The sequence below is a fragment of the Carassius carassius genome, chromosome 2 (assembly GCF_963082965.1).
Source record: "Carassius carassius chromosome 2, fCarCar2.1, whole genome shotgun sequence".
Lineage (NCBI taxonomy): Eukaryota > Metazoa > Chordata > Actinopteri > Cypriniformes > Cyprinidae > Carassius > Carassius carassius.
Genome location: NC_081756.1, coordinates 12,074,041 through 12,096,997, shown reverse-complemented (window position 1 = coordinate 12,096,997; position 22,957 = coordinate 12,074,041). Strand labels below are relative to the sequence as shown.

The window sequence follows — 22,957 nt, the reverse complement described above, 5'->3', positions numbered from 1 at the left end:
TCAAGCCCCAGAAACTCCTTTTTTTTTGCTGCAGAGAGAAATCAGTGGAAAGTTTTGTTTTCAGTGGAATTGATGAATAATATCCCGAAAGATTCAAAAGTTTTGTCTGCTTGTCACTCCTTTGTGAATATTCCAGTCATTCTAATTAATTCCAGTCATTTTTCCTCACCATTGCCATCTAAGCTAATATTTTTTCCCCCCAAAAAAGCGTTACAGCAGAATTGGCCAAAGCAGTTCATTTAAATCCCATGTAAATGTTGGTCCACGATGACCACTGATTTGGCCCACCAAGGCACATCACAAGAGAAGGGGGGAAACATGCCATTAAACCAAAAAAAATATGAAATGTAAAAATTTTATTGAAAAGAAAATTGATCGTCAAAAAAGTATTTAAATATTTATTGATTTCTTTAAATGTAAAAAAAAAAAGCATTTTAATTTAATACAGTATTATAGTAGAATATAATGCAACATTTACTTTTTTTCACAGCTCTCAAGCGAATTTAATTTTTGGCCCTTTGTATTAAAAAGTTTGGGTACCTATGCTTTTCAGCAACATTTATTGTGAAAAGTGGTATTAATCAATTTTATATTGAATTATTATATTAGAATTTAATTTTATATAAATCTGTATTTTTATATTGAACTGAATATGTGCCTACACACATTTTTTAACCCACTGCCTACTGAAGTAAACTTTTTTTTTGTACAATGACAATATAAAGCTGAAAACAATTAGTTTTTACTATTTTTCAAATAGTATACAATATATAGAGCTGCTCTGTATATAGCATGTGAAAATACAGCGCTGCGTTTATATTTTTGGTAGGTGTTCCATGGCAAGTGAATCATCATATTTAGGGGAACTTGGGATCAAAATGTTTCAAGACCCTTACTAGAGTGATCTATATTACATCTGTAAGCATCTGATGTACATTTCAATCTATGCCCTCAAATCTTAGTTTCAGTTTGACCCGCTACAGAGATGCACCCGTTACTAATAATGTCTGTCTTTCATTGTGCTTTTCCCATTCAGTCCATCATTCACTTCTTTTTTTTTTAATGGCAAGATCTTTTTTGACCACTTAACCACAGGAACCTGTTTTATTGGCAGCTATTTTCACGTGGGAGCAATGATTTCTTTTGTAACTCATTTGATGCTGTGTTGTAACTGGGGAATGTCTGGATGGTGTTATGGCACACATCTGACATTGCTGCACTTTTCCTTCCTGGAACGCTGGGAACGGGAGCACATTTCCAACTTTGGATTATAGATCAAAGTCAAAGTCAGGCGGAGGGAAGAAGACTGAATCCCACCCCGGCCAGGTGGGGCATAAGCTGAGGTGGAAAGCAACACCCAGCGACCGCAGGGGAGAGGTTATGAAGCACGGATCTCTTTGAAGTGCTGGTGCATGTCATGGTGAACTTGGTCTTGTTGAAGCTGAACCGCTGCGGATTGATTTGCATGGAGGTGGTGTAAAGGGGGTGGGAGAGTGGCAGAGTTATTGGTGACCCCCACAAGGTTGTGTGTGTGTGTGTGTGTGTGTGTGTGTGTGAGTGAGAGAGTCGGCCATATGTGATAGGATATTACAAGTGTCTCACTTCACCTTTCTCCCCTATTGCCCTCTTGGCCCACCCAGAGACTCAGTTTCAATGAAGTCCTCGTCAGCAGTTGCGCTTACAAGAAAATACTTTTTTGTCCTAGCTCAAAGGTCGCTGGAGTGACAGGTTCTCTCCAGTGTTACTTTTTTAGTATAACTGAAATACAATTATTTCATTTTTTTTATTTATTTATATATTTTTTTGTTTTTACCATATCTATAGTTCTCTCTCTCTAACAGTAACTAGTCAGTTATTCTTCTTAAGTGTCCACATTCGGACCTGTAAAGGAGTGGTAAAACTGTTTGCACAAATTTCTATTGGATTGACAGGATTTTGCATGCAACATTTTGCAGAACAATGGTAAATGTGGCAGCACAATAATATTAAAGCACTAAAATATAGTCAACCCATGGTCATGTCACTTTTAATGATATTAAACGCGTGAAAATAACATATTAAACATATGTAAAATAAAGTGAGTTAAACAGAATTTGTACAAATTTACAGACGACCATGGATACACAGACAGAAAAGGAGTCTGGTTGTTGAAGACTCATGTCTCTATCTCATTAAAGTCCAGCTGTTTTGTGAGAAGAGCTTCTGGAAGGTTCTGACACTGCAGATAGAGAAAAATCACCTGAACCTGATGAGAAACACGAACATATACAAATTAATAAATAAATAATAAATAAAAAGAATAAAATAAAATATAAAAATACATTATGAAATTAAGACATAAATATTATATGTATAAATATTATATATATACATATATATGTGTGTATGTGTGTGTGTGTTAGACTAATTATGCATATATATGTCACAAATATTATTTTTGTAAATTTACAGTTGTATTGTAATATTAATTACTATTATTTAAATTTCCATAAATACAGAATTGTTATTTTACAGTGGATTGCTTATTTTGTCTTTACAGAAAACATCTTTTGATGCACAACCTTGGACACATCATCAGTGTTGTTTCCAGGAGTCACTGGGTGTTTCGGGTCTTACAACAGACACCCTTGTCCAGGCGACCCGACCGAGGCTGATCAGACCCCGGCCTGTGTCCAAGTGGCATTCTACTGCCCCCACTGCTCTCCCCTCTTTAACCAGAGCCATCTGGATGCTTTTTCTGCTGCCTCCACATTGTTACCTATGGCTCTTCTTTGGCTAGCACCTGTTATGCCCAGCGTACCGTAGGCCTTGCTCAGGGAGTAACTGGCAAATCCCCTACTGCCCACCTCTACTGGCATACACCTGGTCCTCCATCCGTTCCTCTGACAATCCTCCACCAGTTTTTGATATTTCTCCCTCTTTCTCTCTTGAGCTTCCTCCATCCTCTCCTCCCAGGGCACTGTCAGCTCTAACAAGATTAGATGTTTTGTGGCCTCAGAGACCAAGATGATGTCAGGTCTCAATTTGGACTGGGTGATGTGTGTTGGAATTCTCAGTTGCCTTTCAAGGTCAACTGTCATCACCCAGTCTCGCGCCGTGGAGAGCAAACCTACAGAGCAGTTTTTAAATGTTCTTTCTGGCTTTTGTCCTTCCTTGATGAAGTGAATGGCCTTGGCTGTAGCTTGGGTGTATCGGCTGTCCTTAATCCCCTTACTGATTGCCTCAGCGATGGATTTGAGGACCTGGTCGTGCCTCCATCGATACCGACCCTCACCCAGCGCCTTGGAGCAGCTGCTAAGGATGTGTTCTAATGTCCCTGTCTTGGAACAAAGAGGGCATGCAGGTGTTTCTATTTTGCCCCATGTGCACAGGTTGGATGGACTTGGGAGGACATCATAGACCCCCTGAATCAAGAACTTAATCCTCTGGGGGTTCCACTTCCAGATTTCCTTCCAGGTGACTCTCCGCTCCATCGCCTGCTCCCACTTCATCCAGGTGCCTTGCTGCCGCATGGCCACTGCTTTGCTGGTTCGCTCTTCCTCGACTGAAGCTCGCACCTCCTCCTGTACCAGCCTCTGCCTCTCCTTTCTGCTGGCAGATTCATATCGGGTCGCTGTTAGACTCCCAAGTCCGGCTCTGCCTTGCGCCACTGTTCCAAGGATGGCCTTGTGCTTCAGCCGCGTCTCTGCCTGCTGGACTGCCTCGGCTGCCCTCCACTTCCTCCCTGTCCTCACAACAATGCCTGTGCCGGACACTTTGGCATCTCTGGATCCAGAGTACTGCATGTGTTCCCTTGTCCGTGCAATGATGAACTCCTCCCTGACTGAGCTAATAGGGAGCCTGAGCTTGTTGGTGTTCCCATGTAGCCCAATGTTACTAAGGCTACGCGGCAAGCCCAGCCATCTACGCAGATAGCTGCTCACCTTTTGCTCAAAACCTTCCACCACTGTCATGGGGATCTCATAGATAAGCAGAGGCCAGAGGATTCTTGGGAGGATTCCATGCTGGTATACCCAGGCCTTGAATCTTCCAGGGAGCCCAGACTTATCCACTGTTCTCAACCATCCCTCCAGTTCAGCACCAGTTGCCTTGATGGAGTCTCTGTCGTTCAGGCTGCAGTTGAAGACCTTTCCAAGGCTCTTCACTGGTCTCTCAGTGACTGACGGGATCTGGTGTTCTCCCAGCCTGAAACGGAATCTGTCTGTAACCTTCCCCTTCTTTAGGACCAGAGACCTGGACTTTGCAGGTTTGAAGCTCATGCGTGCCCATGACATGAGTCTCTCCAACCCCTGGAGGATCCACCTTGCACCTGGTACTGCCGTTGTTGTCACTGTGAGGTCGTCCATGAATGCTCTTATGGGAGGTTGCCTTACTCCAGCCTTGCTGAGGGGGCCTCTGCACTCTGTTTCAGCTGCCTTGACCAGCATATTCATGGCCAACGAAAAGAGGGTCACTGAGATGGTACAGCCAGTGATTATCCCCACTTCCAGCCGGTGCCAGTCAGATGTTAGCTGGCCAGTGGAGACTCTCAGGCTGAACTTGCTGTAATAGTCCAGGATGAGATCTTTCACCTTCTGCGGTACATGGTGTTTCTCCAGTGCGACCTCCACCAGCTTGTGGGGTATTGAGCCATATGCATTGGTGAGGTCCAGCCACAGTACAGCCAGATCCCCTCTGCCTTCTCTTGCTTCTCTGATGAGCTGGGTTACCACGCCCGTGTGTTCCAGACACCCTGGAACTCCTGGTATTCCTCCCTTTTGCACAGACATGTCGATGTACTTATTGCTCAAGGCAAGGCAAGGCAAGTTTATTTATATAGCACATTTCGTACACAATGGTAATTCAAAGTGCTTTACATAAAAGAAAGTAAAATAGTAATGAAGAAAAATAATAACAAGAATAAAACAAGCAATTTTAAAACTTTTAAAATTATTAAAACTGTACTTATTTAAAATGAATTTAAAACAGAAAATGATTTTACATAAAATAAAAAATAAAAACAGTGAAAATATATATTGCAATCAGTTCGGACATCGCACAGTGCTCATTCAATAAATGCACAGCTAAACAGATGAGTTTTAAGTCTAGATTTAAATGTGACTAGTGTTCTAGCACATCTGATCTCTTCTGGAAGCTGATTCCAACTGCGGGCGGCATAGTAACTAAAGGAGGACTCCCCTTGTTTTGTGTGAACCCTTGCTATTTCTAACTGACTCGATCCTAATGATCTGAGTGCTCTGTTAGGTTTATATTCAGTGAGCATATCTGCAATATATTTCGGTCCTAGGTCATTTAGTGACTTATATACGAGTAAAAGTACTTTAAAATCAATCCTAAATGTAACTGGAAGCTAGTGTAAGGACCTGAGGACTGGTGTGATATGCTCAGATTTTCTGGTTCTAGTCAGAATCCTGGCAGCAGCGTTCTGGATGAGCTGCAGCTGTCTAATGGTCTTTTTGGGAAGGCCGGTGAGGAGCCCATTACAATAGTCCACCCTGCTGGTGATGAAGGCATGAACAAGTTTCTCCAAGTCTTGGCTGGAAACAAAAGATCTAATTCTTGCAATGTTTTTTAAATGATAGTATGCTGATTTAGTTACTGCTTTGACATGACTATTGAAACTAAGGTCTGTCTAGAGAATCACACAAGATTCCTGACTTGATTTTTAGTTGTTTGACCCCTAGAGTTAAGGTATGCATTCACCTTGAACACTTCATCTTTGTTTCCAAATGCAATGACTTCAGTTTTTTCCTTGTTTAACTGAAGAAAGTTCTGGCACATCCAACTATTAATTTCATCAATGCATTGGCAGAGGGAGTCAATTGGGCTGTAGTCATTTGGAGATAAGGCTAGGTAAATCTGGGTATCATCAGCATAGCTGTGATAGGCAATTTGGTTCTTTCTCATTATTTGACTTAGGGGAAGCATATACAGGCTAAACAAGAGCGGTGCAAGAATTGACCCTTGTGGGACTCCTCATGTCATGGACATCCACTTAGACTTATGCTCTCCTAGACTCACATAATAACCTCTCCCTTCTAAGTATGACCTGAACCATTTGAGTACCATCCCAGAAAGCCCGACCCAGTTTTCCAGTCTCTCTAGTAGTATGTTATGATCGACAGTGTCAAACGCAGCTCAACAGGAAGTTGGAGAGCCTCTTGGCCACGATACTGAAGAAGATTTTACTCTCCACACTGAGCAAGGAGATGACCCGGAACTGGTCGATGTTCTCAGACTTCTCCTCTTTTGGTATGCACACTCCCTCCGCATACCTCCATTGCTGGGCAATCTTCCCTCTCCTCCAGATCACCTTCAGGGCCCTCCAAAGCTGATGTAATAGCTTCGGGCAGTTCTTGTACACCTTATAGGGCACTCCACTTGGGCCTGGTGCTGAGCTTGATCTTGCTCTCCTCACCACTTCCTCCACTTCCCTTAGGCGGGGCTCCTTCAGGTCGAAGTCTGATGATGGCTCTGGTGGGGTTATCAGCGCATTGCATGGACCCAGCGTTTGTTCTCTGATGGAGTCACTATAGGTGGCCTTGAGGTGTTGCAGTGACTTCTGTGGAACTCTGCCCTCCGTAAGGTCAAGAGTTGCTTCCTTAATATTGCTCTCAGGTCCGCTAGACCGGCTCTCTCGACTTCCCCTGCTGATTTATATTGCCTCTTCAGCAGCCTGAGTTCATCCCTAAGGCACTGAATTTTCTTTACTCTGTGGCTTGGAGCATATGCAGATGGAGCTGGCTTGGGTGCCTCAGTTCCAAATCGCTCAGCTGCGATATTCACTATGAGGGTGGTCATCGTTCTCAATCGGTGGTCTACGTCACCCTTGGCTGTCCCTTCCAGGACCTGGCTTACATCTTCATCAAATTGTTGCCACTCAACTCTCTTGTGGGATTTGGGCCACTGGATCTTTGGTTGGACCGCAGGGGCACAGCTAGTTGTTGTGGCTGCAGTTTGTTGGCTTTGGAGGCCATGTGCATTGTCGGGAGATACTGTCTCTTGGGTTATAGTGGCAGGTGAGCTGCTAGCAGAAGGTATTGGCGACACTAGGAGGCTCTGGGCACTGTGGGTTGCCTCCGGGCCTGGCTCCTCCTGCGTCTTATCAGAAGTCACTTCTGTGGGTTGTGTCGTCGTTGTCGCTGTCAAGCATCTCATTCTGCCTTGATGGATTTTTAAACCCCTCTCGTTCTTGCAGATCCTACCTCAGATTGAATTGTATTGACGATGTCGTTATTCCTTTATTCTGTGTCGTTGTCTTTGAGTCCGTCCTGTTGGGGTGCTCACCCCCCCCCCCCCTCTCGGGCACCCCTGGGGGTATCTTATTATTATCTCAGCAAAAATGTAAATATAATATTTTTTTTTCTCAGAAAAAAATTAAATCACAATCACTTTCACATTTTCCCCAAATTATGCAGCCCTAGTTGAAAGCAATTTTTTTTAAAGAAAATGATAAACATAAAGAAGATTAAAAATGCATTAGCTTAAATTTTAATTAAACTAAGCTTTAATTAAGTGTTCATATGAACATACAAAATATTGTATTATTTTGTTTTCCAGAACAAGTGGATATGTAATGAACATAAATTAGATTAAAAAAGAAAATGGTAAAAAAAAAACAGACAGGGGATTTTTCCTCCTGATTTCATAAGTCCACACCACTGTAGGGAAGATACACAAGTATCCACTCAGTGTAGAAAATTGTTGTTTCACTTCTTATAAAGCAAACCCCAGAACAGAGAAAACTGCATGCGTGTATGTAAGTGGTCAAGCTTCAAGGAAATGTTTTCACCCGACTATTTACAATACCACAGTACTACAATGGACACATCTATGGAGCCAAAAGAGTCTCAATAAAGATAAATGCACACCCTACATTCACATATGCACACACAGGATTCATACATGCACACACATGATTCATAAATACAAACACAGGATACACAAATGCGCACAAAATTTCCAAATGCACACACAAAATTTAAAAAGCACAGAAGATTAACAAATGCATACAAAATTCAGAAATGCACACAAAATTCAGAAATACACACACAATTCAGAAATGCAAACAACATTTACAAATGTACTCAAGATTCACAAATGCACAGGACAAGATTCAGAAATGTATTTCTGATGCACACACGCATATATCTTGATTTACAAACTGCTTGCGGTCTGTGAACTTCACTGCATTTGTGTGTGAATTTTGAGACTCCCCTGACTTGGCTCGACACACAAATGCCTTTTTTTAAACAGGGAATGATCTGCAACCAATCAGATATCTCCCTTCTTTTAGCCAATCACAAGAACGCACTCCACGTGGGGGCACAGCGTGATATGCCTGTGGTACGGCATATTATAGCCTACTTATTTATGAAATTGTATGAAAATACAGATGTTTAGATTACAATTCAGGTTTATTTTTTATTATTTTTTACAAAATATAAATTTAAAAATGTCTCAATACATGTAGCCCAGTGACTGCAGAAAAAAAGTTAACCATGGATTCATAAATTTGCAATAGGCAGTTATTTCATTTTATTGAAATATTTTAATGAAAGTAAAAAAAAATTACACCTTTTTGAAATATTTAAATATATATAAATATTCTTTTGGATGCAATATAGAAGTCACTTTAATTATAATATTCGGTCCCTACATGAAGAGACAGTCAGTGGTCCGCTGCGAGAGGAAAGTGACTCTCCGACTGCGAAAAGAGGGTCTCCGGCTGCGTGAGGAAAGTGAGTCGTTCGCTTAGGAAAGTGAGTTGATCTCTGCGTGAGGAAAGTGAATCGTTCGCTGCGTGAGGAAAGTGAGTCGTTCGCTGCAAGAGGAAAGTGACTCTCCGGCTGCGGAAGGTGAGTCTCCTGCTGCGCAAAGTGGGTGTCCAGCTGCGCAAAGTGGGTCGCCGGCTGCGTGAGGAAAGTGAGTCGTTCGCTGATTGGCTTATAAGTAAACAATCCCCCACGTGGGGTGCATTCTTGTGATTGGCTAAAACAAGGGAGATATCTGATTGGTTGCAGATCATTCCCTGTTTAAAAAAAGGCATTTGTGTGTCGAGCCAAGTCAGGGGAGTCTCAAAATTCACACACAAATGCAGTGAAGTTCACAGACCGCAAGCAGTTTGTAAATCAAGATATATGTGTGTGTGCATCAGAAATACATTTCTGAATCTTGTCCTGTGCATTTGTGAATTTTGAGCGCATTTGTAAATGTTGTTTGCATTTCTGAATTGTGTGTGTATTTCAGAATTTTGTGTGCATTTCTGAATTTTGTGTTCATTTCTGAATTTTGTATGCATTTGTGAATCTTCTGTGCTTTTTAAATTTTGTGTGTATATTTGTGAATTTTGTGCGCATTTGTGTATCCTGTGTGTGTATTTATGAATTATGTGTGTGCATGTATGAATCCTATGTTTGCATATGTTAATGTAGTGTGTGCATTTATCTTTATTGAGACTCTTTTGGCTCCATACACATCAAACTTTTATTTAGTAATTAAAAAAAAAAATTGAACTCACCTGAACCTCCACTTCTTGAGATATGTCGACACGGGCCACTGGGGGGCGCAAGAGGCTGGGGCCAAACACTGTGGCCAAATTACTCAGAGACATTTTATTCTCTTCCTTCCTCTCCGCAACACTGAGAAACACAAAAAAGAATGAAGATGTGCATGAGAAGGAGAGACAAATAAAAAAACAGAAAAACACCTTTTTCTTATTTACAATCATCAACGCCGAAAGATATTCAGGTCAGTCTGGGGTGAAACTAAATCAGTGTGACTGTTATGAGTTGAAAGGATGTTGTGTACCGTCTCAGGTGATGTAAGAGGAAGAGGAGAGTGTTGCGGTTTACATCTGGTAGAGTCTGCAACAGAGTCAGCATGCTGTCAGCCCTGAGATATGGATCAGCAATGTCTGCCACAACCGGATAGAGTGAGAGATGTATTATAATTATGAATGCTTCAACATCTTCATCATCATAATGTATACTTTTCTCACACTGCATGTTTACGAACAGACCTGTGCAACTGTGTGTTTGGGTGTGTGAAGGGCTCACCTAGTGCATCTGCAAGCTCTTTGAAATACTCAGAGGGAATAAGAGGTAAAGGAAGTTCTCTAAAGTACAGTTTCAGAGTGCCAGATACAGCATTCACATCTACAGTCCTCAGTTTACTTACTGCCTTACGGTAATCTAAAGAAAGAGAGAGAACAGCACACTTTTCAGATAAGTACTGTGAGAATCTGTGAACAGTTTGAGACACACACTCACTAGTGTTGAATGCATGTTTTAGTGCTTGTATCTCGCTGCTGACTCCTGAGACTCTGTAGATCCCCTCTTCATTCAGACCCCTCCTCTCAACCTCCTCCACACAGGAACGGACAATGTGAGGGACCAGCACACTCTCTTGCCTGTAAACACACAAACACAGACACAACTAAGCCTTCAAACACTTCTTCTAATTCCATTTTCCTTTTCCTCTTCCTTTTTTTAATGACGAAATACCTCTACATGTTTCTACATGACTACAAACAGAAAACAAGATGGCGCCATTGTGCGTGGCTTGCCGTCTGTCACTGTCATTGCTGTGTGTGTTTTTGCTGTCTGTTTTATTTTTTTGCCTGGGATGTCGACTCTCTACTGGTGTACGATCGTCAAACACTGCTGGATCTGCGATTTTCTGCTGGAAATATAGTAAAATTGGATGATGGTGGACGTGAAACTTTGCCCCCCCTCCTGGCGAGGCTCCCGGCTCACCTTTGGTGTGCCCCGGCTCCACCTTCTCGAAGTAAGCGCCGAAGAAAGCGCACCCGCCGCCGGGGAAAACGCAGCGGCCGGCTGGTGAGGTTGAAGGCCCGTCTTGCATGTTGTTCTACGCCTTTTTGGACTGAGTTTGGAGTCGTGCCTATACCTCGACGCTCGCTGGACCCTGTCGACGCCTGGCTGGTACCTGTCGTTGCCCCGGAAGAGGTGTTCCAGCCCCGCGGCCCCTGCTCTCCTCGTCTCCGCTGGCGCGGAGTGAATCACAGCAACTTGCGCTCTCTGTGTCGGGTTTCACGAACATCCATTGCCGCGGACCCCCCGGTTCCTGTCAGGTTTGGGCTGGTAACTGCTAGATCTCTAGCAAATAAGACTTTTGTATTAAAGGATTTTTTCACGTCCCGAGGATTGGATTTCCTCTGTGTAACTGAGACATGGCTGAGCGATGGTGAGTCTAGCGCTTTCACTGAATTTGTACACCAAGATTGCCGCTACTTTAACTCCCCGCGAACATCTGGCCGAGGAGGAGGAATAGCGACTGTATATAAGAGTCATTATAAATGTAAACAGATTTTGTTGTCCTCCGCTTTCAGCAGCTTTGAGCTGAATTTATTTGAGATGGGTCACCCCCACACAGTGTTGTGTGCTGTGGTCTATCGGCCCCCTAAGTACAATAAGGACTTTTTAAATGATTTTTCAGATTTTTGGGCTGAAATCATGCCTAAATATGATCGTGTTCTTATTGTTGGGGATTTTAATTTTCATGTGTGTTGTCCTGATAAGCCAATGGCAAAGGGGTTTTTAAACCTCATTGATTCTTTTAATCTTGTGCAATCTGTGTCTGGACCCACACAAGAACATGGACACACACTTGATCTTGTTTTATCATATGGCTTGCCTGTTCTTAATCTAGAGATATGTGACGCAGTGTTTTCTGACCATATGCCTGTTTTATTTGAGACTGCTCTTGCCTGTCATACAGTTAAACCTCGCGCTGCTGCACGGCGCTGTCGTATGATTAACCCTTCCACTGCTGTTCAGTTCTCGGTTGCGTTCAAACAGAACTCCATCACTCCCGAGTCTGTATTGCACACAGATGAGCTTTGCTCATGGTTTCACTCCACCTGCCAAACTGTTTTAGACACTGTGGCTCCATTAAAATCCAGGCAGCCTAAAACTAAATCTGAGCCCTGGTTAAATGACATGACTCGTGCCGCCAGACGTGAGTGCCGTAGAGCTGAGCGCAAGTGGAAGAAGGACAAACTGCAGGTGTCTCTTCAAATGTTAAGGGATTGCTGGCGTCATTACCAGAAAACTGTGAAAGATGCCAAAAGAAAACATTTCTCAGATATTATTCTGGCAAATTGTCACAAGCCTCGTGTTTTGTTTAACACCATTGACTCACTTTTAAATGCCCCGCAGAATGCTTGTATGGAAGCATCCCCTGTTATGTGTGAAAACTTCCTTTGCTTTTTTATTGATAAGGTCACTTCTATTAGGTCTCAAATTGTCCCTTCAGCTTCAGACCCTTCAATCTCTGTCCCCTGCTCGGCTGTCTTTGATCATTTTGAGCTGGTGACTTTTTCCTCTTTAGAGGAGGTTGTTGGTCATTTGAAGCCCTCAGGTTCTCCATATGATGCTGTCCCCCCTCGACTATTTAAGGAGGTTTTCCCCACTGTAGGATCATCTGTTGTAGCAGTTATAAATAGTAGTCTGACCTCGGGTGTGGTCCCTGAAATTTTAAAACATGCAGTAGTTCAACCTCTGATTAAAAAACCTGCTCTAGATCCGTCAGTTCTTGCTAATTTCAGGCCTATTTCCAAATTGCCTTTCCTTTCAAAAATCTTGGAGAAGATTGTGTACAGTCAACTATTGGCCTTTTTGGAAGAACATAATATACTAGAGGTTTTCCAGTCCGGTTTTAAGACCTTGCACAGCACCGGAACTGCTCTTTTAAGAGTTTTTAATGATATCTTTTTAGCTACTGACTCTGGTGACTGTGTTATCATTGTGCTTTTAGATCTAACTGCTGCATTTGACACAGTGGATCATGAAATATTGATTTCACGTTTAAGGCAGTGGGTTGGCATCAGTGGCATAGCACTGGATTGGTTTAGGTCATACTTAGCGGATCGAACTTTTTGTGTTAGCTTAGGTGACTCTGTATCCTCCTCTGCTCCTTTCTTGTGTGGGGTCCCACAGGGCTCAGTCCTCGGCCCTCTACTTTTCTCTCTGTATTTGCTTCCACTTGGTTCCATACTTAGAAAGTATGGCATTTCATTCCACTGTTATGCAGATGACAGTCAGATTTATGTACCTCTTAAAAAGAAAAATTATAACTCTGTTGGACAACTACTCAATTGTCTCGACGACATAAAGGCCTGGATGGCTCTAAACTTTTTAAATTTTAATGATAAAAAAACAGAAGTGATGGTTTTTGGAGGCACCACTGGGACCCCACCTGTAGATCTGGGCTCCTTAGCACCCTATATTAAACCTACTATCACAAACCTAGGAGTTAAAGTGGACCCTGAGCTTAAATTTGACAGTCAGATCAAAGCTGTTGTCAAATCAAGCTTCTTTCATTTAAGGCAGCTGGCCAAAATAAAGCCAATTCTGTCAAGACAACATTTTGAAACTGTTATCCACGCCTTTGTAACTACACGGCTGGACTACTGTAATTCACTATATGCGGGGGTTAGTGGGTCCTCCATCACCAGTCTCCAGATGATACAAAATGCAGCAGCACGTCTTTTAACCGGCACACGTAAACATGAGCACATTTCCCCTATTTTAGCTTCATTACACTGGCTGCCTATTCAATTTAGGATCCATTTTAAAATTCTGTTATTTGCTTTTAAATCACTAAATGGTCTTGCTCCGCCATACCTCTCTGAGCTTCTACACTCTTATAAACCCGTCCGCTCTCTCAGATCAGATGATCAGCTGCTCCTGACTGTGCCTAAAACTAAGTGTAAGCTCAGAGGGGACCGTGCCTTTGCTGTGTCTGCCCCTAAACTATGGAATGATCTGCCTTTGCATGTTAAGCAGGCCTCTTCTTTATCTGTTTTTAAAACCCTTCTTAAAACCCATCTTTTCTCTTTGGCTTTTGACACCTAGTAAGAAGTCGACTTTATTTACTTGATTCAATTTGTTACTTTGAATGCTTTTATTGTGTGGTTATTAATGGTACTTATGTTTATTTTATCTATTTTATTTTTATTTATTAATTTATTTTTCTGTACAGCACTTTGGTCAACTTTGGTTTTTGTAAAGTGCTTAACAAATAAAGTTGGTATGGTATGACTTAAAAAAACAACAACAAAACAAGCATCACAAACGTGCACACTAAGCACTTATGACGGAAGGAAGTTCATTCGTTTTTGTAACAGTCCCTAGTATTTGGACACTTCGATCACTCTCAAATTACATGAGTTTCATTGCATTAGAAACAAAAAAATGAGTTCACACAGGTGCTTAACAAAATAATCACAGTTCATCATATTATGGATGTTACATTAATGTTTGACAACCAGAATCTACTATATCTATATACGTTACTGCTCAGAAGCTTGGGGTTAGTAATATTTCTTTAAAAAAGAAATAAATACTTTTATTTTGTAAGGGTAAACTCACATTGCCACTTGTCCAATCGGTACACAGAACACTGGTTCCTGTACTAGAGGGGAGGTGCTTGGAGGCTCAAGAGGGTGGGGCATGTACTTGATTGACAAGGTTACATCAACTTGGCCCAAAGAACAAGTGACTTTCTTCCATTTCTTAAGCATGTTGTCAGGGTCCAGCTGTAAACACACACACACATGTATACACACACACATAAAGTACCTTTCTGCATTACATTAATAACTAAATGGACAGACTGAACCAAAACTGTAAATTAGTGCAATAGAATCTTTTATGTGAATACAGTCAGTTATTTTAAAAATCAGATTTAGTGTCAACAAAAATACCGGTTTACAATGAGGATTGGTATATGATGACAAGATGTTCATGTTTGGATGAACAACTCATTTAAAAGAACACAAAATGAAGCAAACAGTACATGAACTCACATTTAATACCGCCCTGCCCACAATCTCATCCTGTGTGCCATTCTCATACTGAGACACTAATACCAGGAACAGCTGCTGAGCTCCATCCACTTGAAACACAAGCTCCTATACACCATAACACAAAGTGATCAATTCAAATCAATTCAGATTATTAAACACAAAGCAAATTGCAGAATGCATGATCTAATTTCTAAAAATTCATAATGACATCCCCCCGACTCACCTCCTCCCATTGTGGTGTAACACAGAAGGCTGAAAGGCAGGTTTGTTTTCGCCTGTCGTAAAACTCAAAACCGTCCACCTCTACACACATATATGCACCTGAAAGGTCAAATGAATTAGAGACAGGAAGTTTACTGAAAGGTATTTTTATGTTTATTAATTTAATTTAAAGCTTTTTTGGGCACATTGTATTTTTGTGCTCTGTTACCGTGGAAACAGTGTTTGATGAAGCAATGCATAAATGCTTCACAAGAATATATGTGATGTGTTTGTGGGTTTGATGTGTGGCTCAGAAACTTCTATTCTTGTAGAGACAACGCATGTTTTGTCACTTACTGCTCAGGTTTGGCAGACCACACGCCGAATGAACCATAACATATAAGCTCCCACATATATGTGCACTTTCATCTGTGAAAGACACAACAGGAGAGAAGAGTGTTCCTTGTGCACAAGTGTGAGTGAGAGGACTGTGAGAGCATTATTTATGAAAGAAAGATACAGAGGGTGCTTTACTGGACTGAACGCAGTGAAGGGGAGGTTGTTGAGTCATTCTGAGTTTGATACAGGAACTGGTAACAGACAGCAGGTCTGGAGGAACCATCTCTATACCTGGGAAACACACACACACATGCATGGGGTTATAATCATACAATCATCAGAACAAAATACACAGTTGGATGAAGGTGCACTCACAGTTTCCACTCTGTTTCTCAATGGCTTCTTTCCACTCATTCAGGTCATACAAAGAAAATAGACGCATAGTGTGACTCTGTGGAGGGAAAAAGCATTTTTGATCAATAAAGAGAGATGTGTATCAATCTATCTATCTATCTATCTATCTATCTATCTATCTATCTATCTATCTATCTATCTATCTATCTATCTATCTATCTATCAGGGCAATATACTTTTATACCTTTTTTTTTACTTTCACACAATTCTTTGACTATGCTTTAAATATTGTTCTACAGTTACATGATTTTATTCTAATTAATTAATTATTAGAATTAAATTCTGAATTAGAATGTAAAAGGCATTCTGAATAATTACGTTTGATGTGAAAGGGCGTTTAATCTAGTCATACTTATAGTGATTTTGTTTACAAAAAATGCTGGTTCCTCTCGAGACTTCTTCTTCATCTAAATACATTTACATTTAATCATTTAGCAGACGCTTTTATCCAAAGCGACTTACAAATGAGAACAATAGAAGCAGTCAGGTCAACAAGAGAACAACAACAGTATACAAGTGCCATGACAAGACTCAGTTAGTCTAGTATAGAACGCATAGCCAGGTTTTTTTTCTTTTTTCTTTTTTTAATAAATGGAAAGACAAGAAAAGGAAAAGTGCTAGTATTAGTTGGTTAAGTGCTGTCGAAAAAGATGAGTCTTTAGATGTTTCTTGAAAATGAGTAAAGAATCAGCTGTATGAATTGAGATTGGGAGGTCATTCCACCAGCTAAATAAACGACCTAGGGAGTTTTTTTTACTTGCCACTGTCACCTTTAAGTTCATTTCAATTAATTTAGGGTATTAACGATAATTCTGTTAAACTCCATATTAACTGCTTTGGAAAATCTATATCATATCAACTATATCATGAAAGATGAAAATTACGTTCTTTACAAAATGAATAGAAAAAAAATAATGCTTGTTGGATAGATAGGATGTGCTCGCGTGTGTTCACATATGTGAAAGTGTTGTGCTTTTACCTTTCCACTGGTGCTGTGTAGGTCTAAAGTAACAGATGGCGTGTTTGTTAAGAGCCAGATCTCACACTCTTCAAGTTTGCGCCTCAAGCGATCAACAGCACGAGAAACTGACACCTTGCCTCCTTTCTGCAAAAAACACACATAAATATCTTTCTATCTGAAAGGGGACTTCCTACTTGACTTTTTTTTAGATTTAGCTAGCACCTAGGCTACTTTTGTCTAGTTAAATGGCTGAAAATCTCACTTAGTCACATATGAATGGCCTTACCATGTGTTGCTGGAGTGCTTGATTGAGCTGGTACATTTTGGCTCTTGTTTTACTAATTTTCACTTGGTATTCTGATGAGGGCAGATGTTCAGCTGCCCAGAGCAGCTTCAGGCCGACCAGCGGCAAGTACCAGCAAAACCTGTACTGTGCCTGCCTCCTTCATATGAAAACACAGTTAAGCCCATACACTACATTCACAACATATCAGACTAATATGTTAAAAAAATCTAATTATTATGTAAAACTGCGGCTGTAACCCAACACTTTAGGAACTACTATTTACTTTCGAAGTACTAATACATACGTTTAAACTACTAATATCTACATTTAAGGTATTATGTCACTAAATCACTAAACGTTTGTCATGACATCTCTCTGCTTGCATGATAAATATTATTTTAGAAATTAATTATTATTTTAGTTTAACACGACATACTTGTTCAGTGATAACTATGAAAAAAATATCAAGTTACTGTACGATGTTGTATCCGAATGCAGATAGGAAAATTTTTGTGATTGTTACAGATACAAATACTGGCTGTTACATGAACATGTAAATATGTAATGTCATAATTAGAAAGTTTTTAAAATTTACATATGTAATTGTTGCATAAGGCTATACATTAATAAGCGTTTATTGCTAAAAAAAACAAAACTATTTAATGTGTTTTCATTTACAATAGCATGAACCACGAGTAGTCGAGTAACTTAAGCATTTTTTTTAAAATAAAATCAACTAGTAGAAATCTCTTGCAACCCCTATACTGTACAACAATAATTAGTATTTCATTATTGTAAAGGGTACGTTTAAGGCTATATAGGTGTAGACGTAAATAAAACACAATCTAACAGGTAGAAAATTAAATTAGAAACATCTAAACTTTTCAGGTCACAGTAAGTGCACCGCTGGTCATGCACATCCTTTCCTGGAAGAATGCTGAAAGCTAAGATGGAGAAACAGATGATCATAGCTGTACAAGGATAGCCATTTTTTAAATGAATCTATTAGCAAAGCTACTACAAGGGATTTTTAGTGCTGGAAATCCATTTATTCTTTGCTGAAACTTCTGCGTCTTCATGGAGAGCGGGTCATGGTTGCTATCATGGTTGCCTAGCAACAGCAGACCCCACTGGAGCGTAAGCCCAGGCTACAGAGTGCTTTGGAAATAAGGAGAGCGGCGCGCCTAGAGTTTTCCACACGTTTTCAGTAATGACATCATGCAAATCTGGTTTTGTTTTGAAGGAGACATTTTTTTTTTTTTTTTTTGCTGGACTCGGTCGAGACCAACTAGAAGACTTGGCGAGTCCAATGGCCAAGTCCGAGACAAGTCCGAGTGCAAATCCAAGACCAGACTCGAGTACTACAGCCCTAGTTACTACACTTTTACTATAGTAAAACCTTGGTTTGGGTAAGGTAAGGGTGTTATCAGTCAAATTCATTTAAAAGTGTAAATCCAACAGGTATGAAATATGAACAGTAAGTGAAAAATGTGAAGGAACTCGGCAGGTTAGTGGAGAACTATATATATATTTATTATTCAGAATGCATATTTGGAAGATAAATATATTCATAGGAGCATTCCAGCAGATTGAAGATAATTCAAGTTAATGCAGAGAGTATGACTAATTGTAAAAAAAAAAAAAAATAATTCGGCAGCCCTTAAACATTCTCATAAGAAATTGTCTGTATGCAGGTGCGCTAAAGGCTGACCGGAAACTCCAGAGCTGTACTGAGTAGAATGCGTAAGAAGTTGTGCAAGTAGTCCATTGAATACCCCTGGTATATAAAGTATGGTTTCATATTTTGAGGTGAGCTGTGAACGGCCAAGACTCACCCTGCACTTGTCAGTCTGGCACATAGCAGCATGTCTGTATACAAGAAGAGATGTCTCAGGTAGTGCCCGTTCTCACACACATCTACCACAAACCCATCCCGAATCAGCTGACGTCTCTGTGGATGCGCACACATGTATATATGATTATGATGAACCCTAAATATTACAGTTTAATAATAAAGTTAAAAAAAATCTGCATATGAGTAAACATGTCACGTGAGTTGTAGGGGTACCTCTCCTCTGCTCAGCTTGACAGAACGTTTGCACTGCGACCGTTCATTGACCCCAGACAGGAAGCTGCTGGAGAGACGGAGCGCTTCCTGCAACGTGATGCTGTCGGGGTGATCAGGGGGCGTGTGCTTCCACAGATCCTGAGCAGGACAGAGAAGAATGTTAAGAAATCCATAGGCATGGATGAATATTTATAAATGAATGCACGCTGTGACTTTAAACAGCGTCTCACGTGCAACACGAGCGTGGTTTTCATCACTCTGTCTAACGGTTTATACAGGAGAGCTGTGGAGTCCAATGTATGAATTATTGAATGTTCCCAGTGTTTAAAGAATATTCAAAACCATACAGGGAAGCCAAAATTGAACTATTTACCTTCAAAGGTGTACTTGGTCTTGACATTGTCTGACCCTTTGGAGGACATCATACTCTAAAGATAACAAGAGACAAAGGTAACTGTGTGGTTTCCACTAAAAGACAATAGAGACAACAAAAAGGGAAGAATATAAGACCTCTGCAAGTGTCCTGAACCGCTGATCTGACTGCATGCACTTCTGCACGATCTCCACTGCATTCTCATAGTTGTCAATAAAGCCTCGATAAACTCCTAACTGGTTGACCTGCAAAATGACATCAAGCTATTATACAATATACAAACAAATAAATATATCTGTGCTTTGTTGTATTTTTTTCAAACTGCCTGTGGGGAAAATGTGGGTTGCATAGAGTGAAAATGAAATTTGATTGAACTCAACATTGAATTGATGCAACAAATTTCATAATTGCTTCATAATACACTAGGGATATAATGATGCATCTCGAGCCAGTTTCAAATCGATACATATATGTGACGATTGAAGGGGTTGAGTTGCCAAATGAATTGAGATACAACTGGGGGAGTTTAACATGAAACTTTGTTTGGATCGTGATCAAAACACAGGGGTTTCCTCTCATTTTAAATGGAAAGAGCACTGGCAAAGCCTTAGTTTGTTGATATGAAGAGATTTCTTTTAGTTGTATTATTTATTTGATTTGGGGTTTGTTTTTTAAATTTCAGTTTAGATTTGTTATTTGACATATTTCAATTTCACAATGAAATGTGCATCATTTTGTCCAAGCAATATAAAAGGACACTTTTCCTTTTATAATTTAACCTAACTTTAATTTTGTGAAAAAAAAAAAAAGTCTTGTCAAATCACGATCGTGAAGTGTATCACAATTTGAATTGCATGACCCATTTCATACCCATAATACAACAGATATTAGGTCGAGAAAAAAATAAGCTATATTTAACTATCATCACCGCTGGTGTCTGCTCTGTAGTATTAATGATTGTGTGATATGATAAGTTTCATAGCCTAACTATCCACAGGTTTGCATATTAAACAACTCACAAACTTAAGAAACAGGTCTCCCACAGATAAAAGTTGCATCACTGGGGCCTCCACCCTCTCCAGGCCTTGTTGTGCCCCTGGATCTATCACTTCATCAGGTTGCAGTCTGGCCTGAAGGCTTGTGAAAAAGTCCTTGTGTAGATCTCTGAGCTCAGGGATTTGATAAAACACAGTCTTAACCTGCATAGTGGACAACACAGGTTGAGAGGTTCCCGCTGCTGCCTTCAAAGCTTTCATGGGCTGCAGAGAAAGTGTAATTATAGAGAGAAAATGGAAAGATGTCAAAGAATGAAAGTAAGATTGGGAACTGAAATGAAACTTGTGCTGAAAATAGCTGATGTAACTGAAAAACACTTTATAAATACATGACAGAATTAACATTAAGAAATCTTCATAGGAAAATGCCGGACACGATTCCCGTGAGGAAGTGGTTGAGAAACAACCCTTTTCATGCATTCTGTAATTCAAACATTATGTTGCATGTCATCCTGGACTTTTTGGAAACTCTCTAGTTTAATGATAACCACTAATGATTTGACTAGAAAGGGAAGCAATACTAAGAGAAACAGAAGTTGACCTACAGGAAGTGGCAGATGCGACAAAGTTTCTATTTAAATAACGTACCAGACTGGTAGAGAATCATAAAAAATAAGTGCTAAAGGATGTTTTGAGCTTGAGAAGAACTAACTAACTAAGTATGGACCGAAAAACTATGAATATTCCTGAGGCATTTGCAAACAAAGCAATAAATTGCTACCAATGCCACAAATGGCATCACAGTCAAGCTTTATGTTTTTAATAAAGGAAGTAACTTATATGTAGGCTTAGTAACATACACTAAAAATAACATTTATCTTTCTCTGATATCTGATGTTTACCACCGCGGTTTGTACTTCATAACTTCCAATTTAGAAAGTCTGTAAAGTTAAGAGTTTTCTGATACCATGTTGAGGAAGTCCTTAGGCCAGGAAATAATATTTATAAATATGCGCAGAGAAACGAATGGAGAAAAAAAGCGCCATATTACCGTAAGCAGTGTCTCAAGCTCTGTCAAGTAGATCTCCTCACTGATCAGAACCCCTTTCAGAACCACTGTTCTCTTTTGAAGCAGGTCATCTGGACTCTCGGTTGTCTGGAAATCATTAAAACATTGTCCTCAAGCCGTATAACTGAATGGTGACCATGCTGGAGATTCACATCATTCAAATAATCCAGCACTTAGAATAAAAGCCAGTCAGCTCAGTAGGTGGAAACATGTAAATCATGTATTTAAATTGTTTAGTGCATTATCATGATAAACGCCAGGGACAGTAGCAAAAACAGCAAATAGGCAAGAACTCAGTGATACATCATTCAAATCAGATTCATAAAATCTGTAAACATTCCATGCACTGCAGTCTTACTGGAGTAGTTGGCAAGAATGGCTCAGTTTGCAAAGGGCTTTGAGAAACCCATTCTGCCCCGTCAGTGAACACATCCTGTAGTAATTCAGAATCCACAATCTCATCCTCAGTCACTGTCAGAAAAACATAACACGATTTCTAGCTATATAAGAGGGTAATAGATGCACAATGGCAGTTCAAAACTATTTATTAGTCATTATTATTTTAATAAATAAGGTTGAATTTAACAAACCAGACACATATTTTAAGGATGTGTGAATTTGGGTTGAATGGTCTCACCAAGCGAGATGCCACAGGCCTTCAGATAGTCCACAGCCTCCATGTAGAGCTCCATAAGCAGCAGCAGAGAGCTGCCAGAGTCACGGTGTGCAGCGCTACAGTTGTCAGTGTGAAGTGAATCCTCTCGCTTTCACACTGACAGTTGATTGTGGTTACTAAGCTCTTGTTCTTCCTGCTTCTCAAACAGTGCAATAAGATATAGGTGGGGGAAGTGCAATGTTCATTAAAACAGAAAATAATGTCACATTTCCAATGACTGTTAAGACATGAAGCAATGTCAGCTCACCTGCTTTGAAAAAAAGAGGAAAAAAGTAATCTTATACTGCTGTCCATTTGGGGTCAGATTTCTATTAATTTTATTTATTGCAGTTAGTTTTTTTAAAAGAAATATCTTAGGCTGCATTTATTTGAACACAAATACAGTAAAAATAGTAATATTGTCAAATATTATAAAAATAAATTAGATAACAGTTTTCTATTTTGATTTTTTAATATGCTGATTCGGTGATCAAGACACATTTCTAATTATTATTAATGTCAATAACAGTTCTGCTGCTTAATTATTATTATTTTTTTTGTAAAACATTTTTTTTTTTCAGGATTCTTTGATGAATAGGAAGAAAATAACAATATTCTTCATAAAAGTATTAATTTCTTTCAAATTGAACTAATCAATCTTTCTGAGCCCAAACATTTGAAAATATAGTGTGTCCGTTTACAACAAAAGCAACAACAACTATTTAGTTCAAATGTATTATATTAATCATCATAAAAAGGCAAA

At 40.0% G+C, this 22,957-nt stretch overlaps 1 protein-coding gene across 1 annotated transcript; it reads right to left on the bottom strand.

The window, feature by feature from the left end:
- Positions 1-2,010: 2,010 nt before the first annotated feature.
- Positions 2,011-22,510, bottom strand: LOC132103052 (active breakpoint cluster region-related protein-like). The gene is made up of 22 exons (XM_059507864.1): positions 22,177-22,510; positions 21,898-22,010; positions 21,522-21,626; positions 20,495-20,734; positions 19,613-19,720; positions 19,476-19,530; positions 19,333-19,385; positions 19,103-19,240; positions 18,870-18,985; positions 17,035-17,191; positions 16,767-16,892; positions 15,749-15,824; positions 15,569-15,664; positions 15,392-15,463; positions 15,057-15,154; positions 14,834-14,938; positions 14,397-14,563; positions 10,272-10,411; positions 10,059-10,193; positions 9,811-9,916; positions 9,521-9,641; positions 2,011-2,245 (listed from the first exon to the last, which is right to left on the bottom strand). The coding sequence occupies exons 1-22, from the start codon at positions 22,229-22,231 to the stop codon at positions 2,156-2,158; spliced, it is 2,472 nt and encodes an 823-aa protein (XP_059363847.1). The 5' UTR covers positions 22,232-22,510; the 3' UTR covers positions 2,011-2,155.
- Between the last annotated feature and the right edge of the window lie 447 nt (positions 22,511-22,957).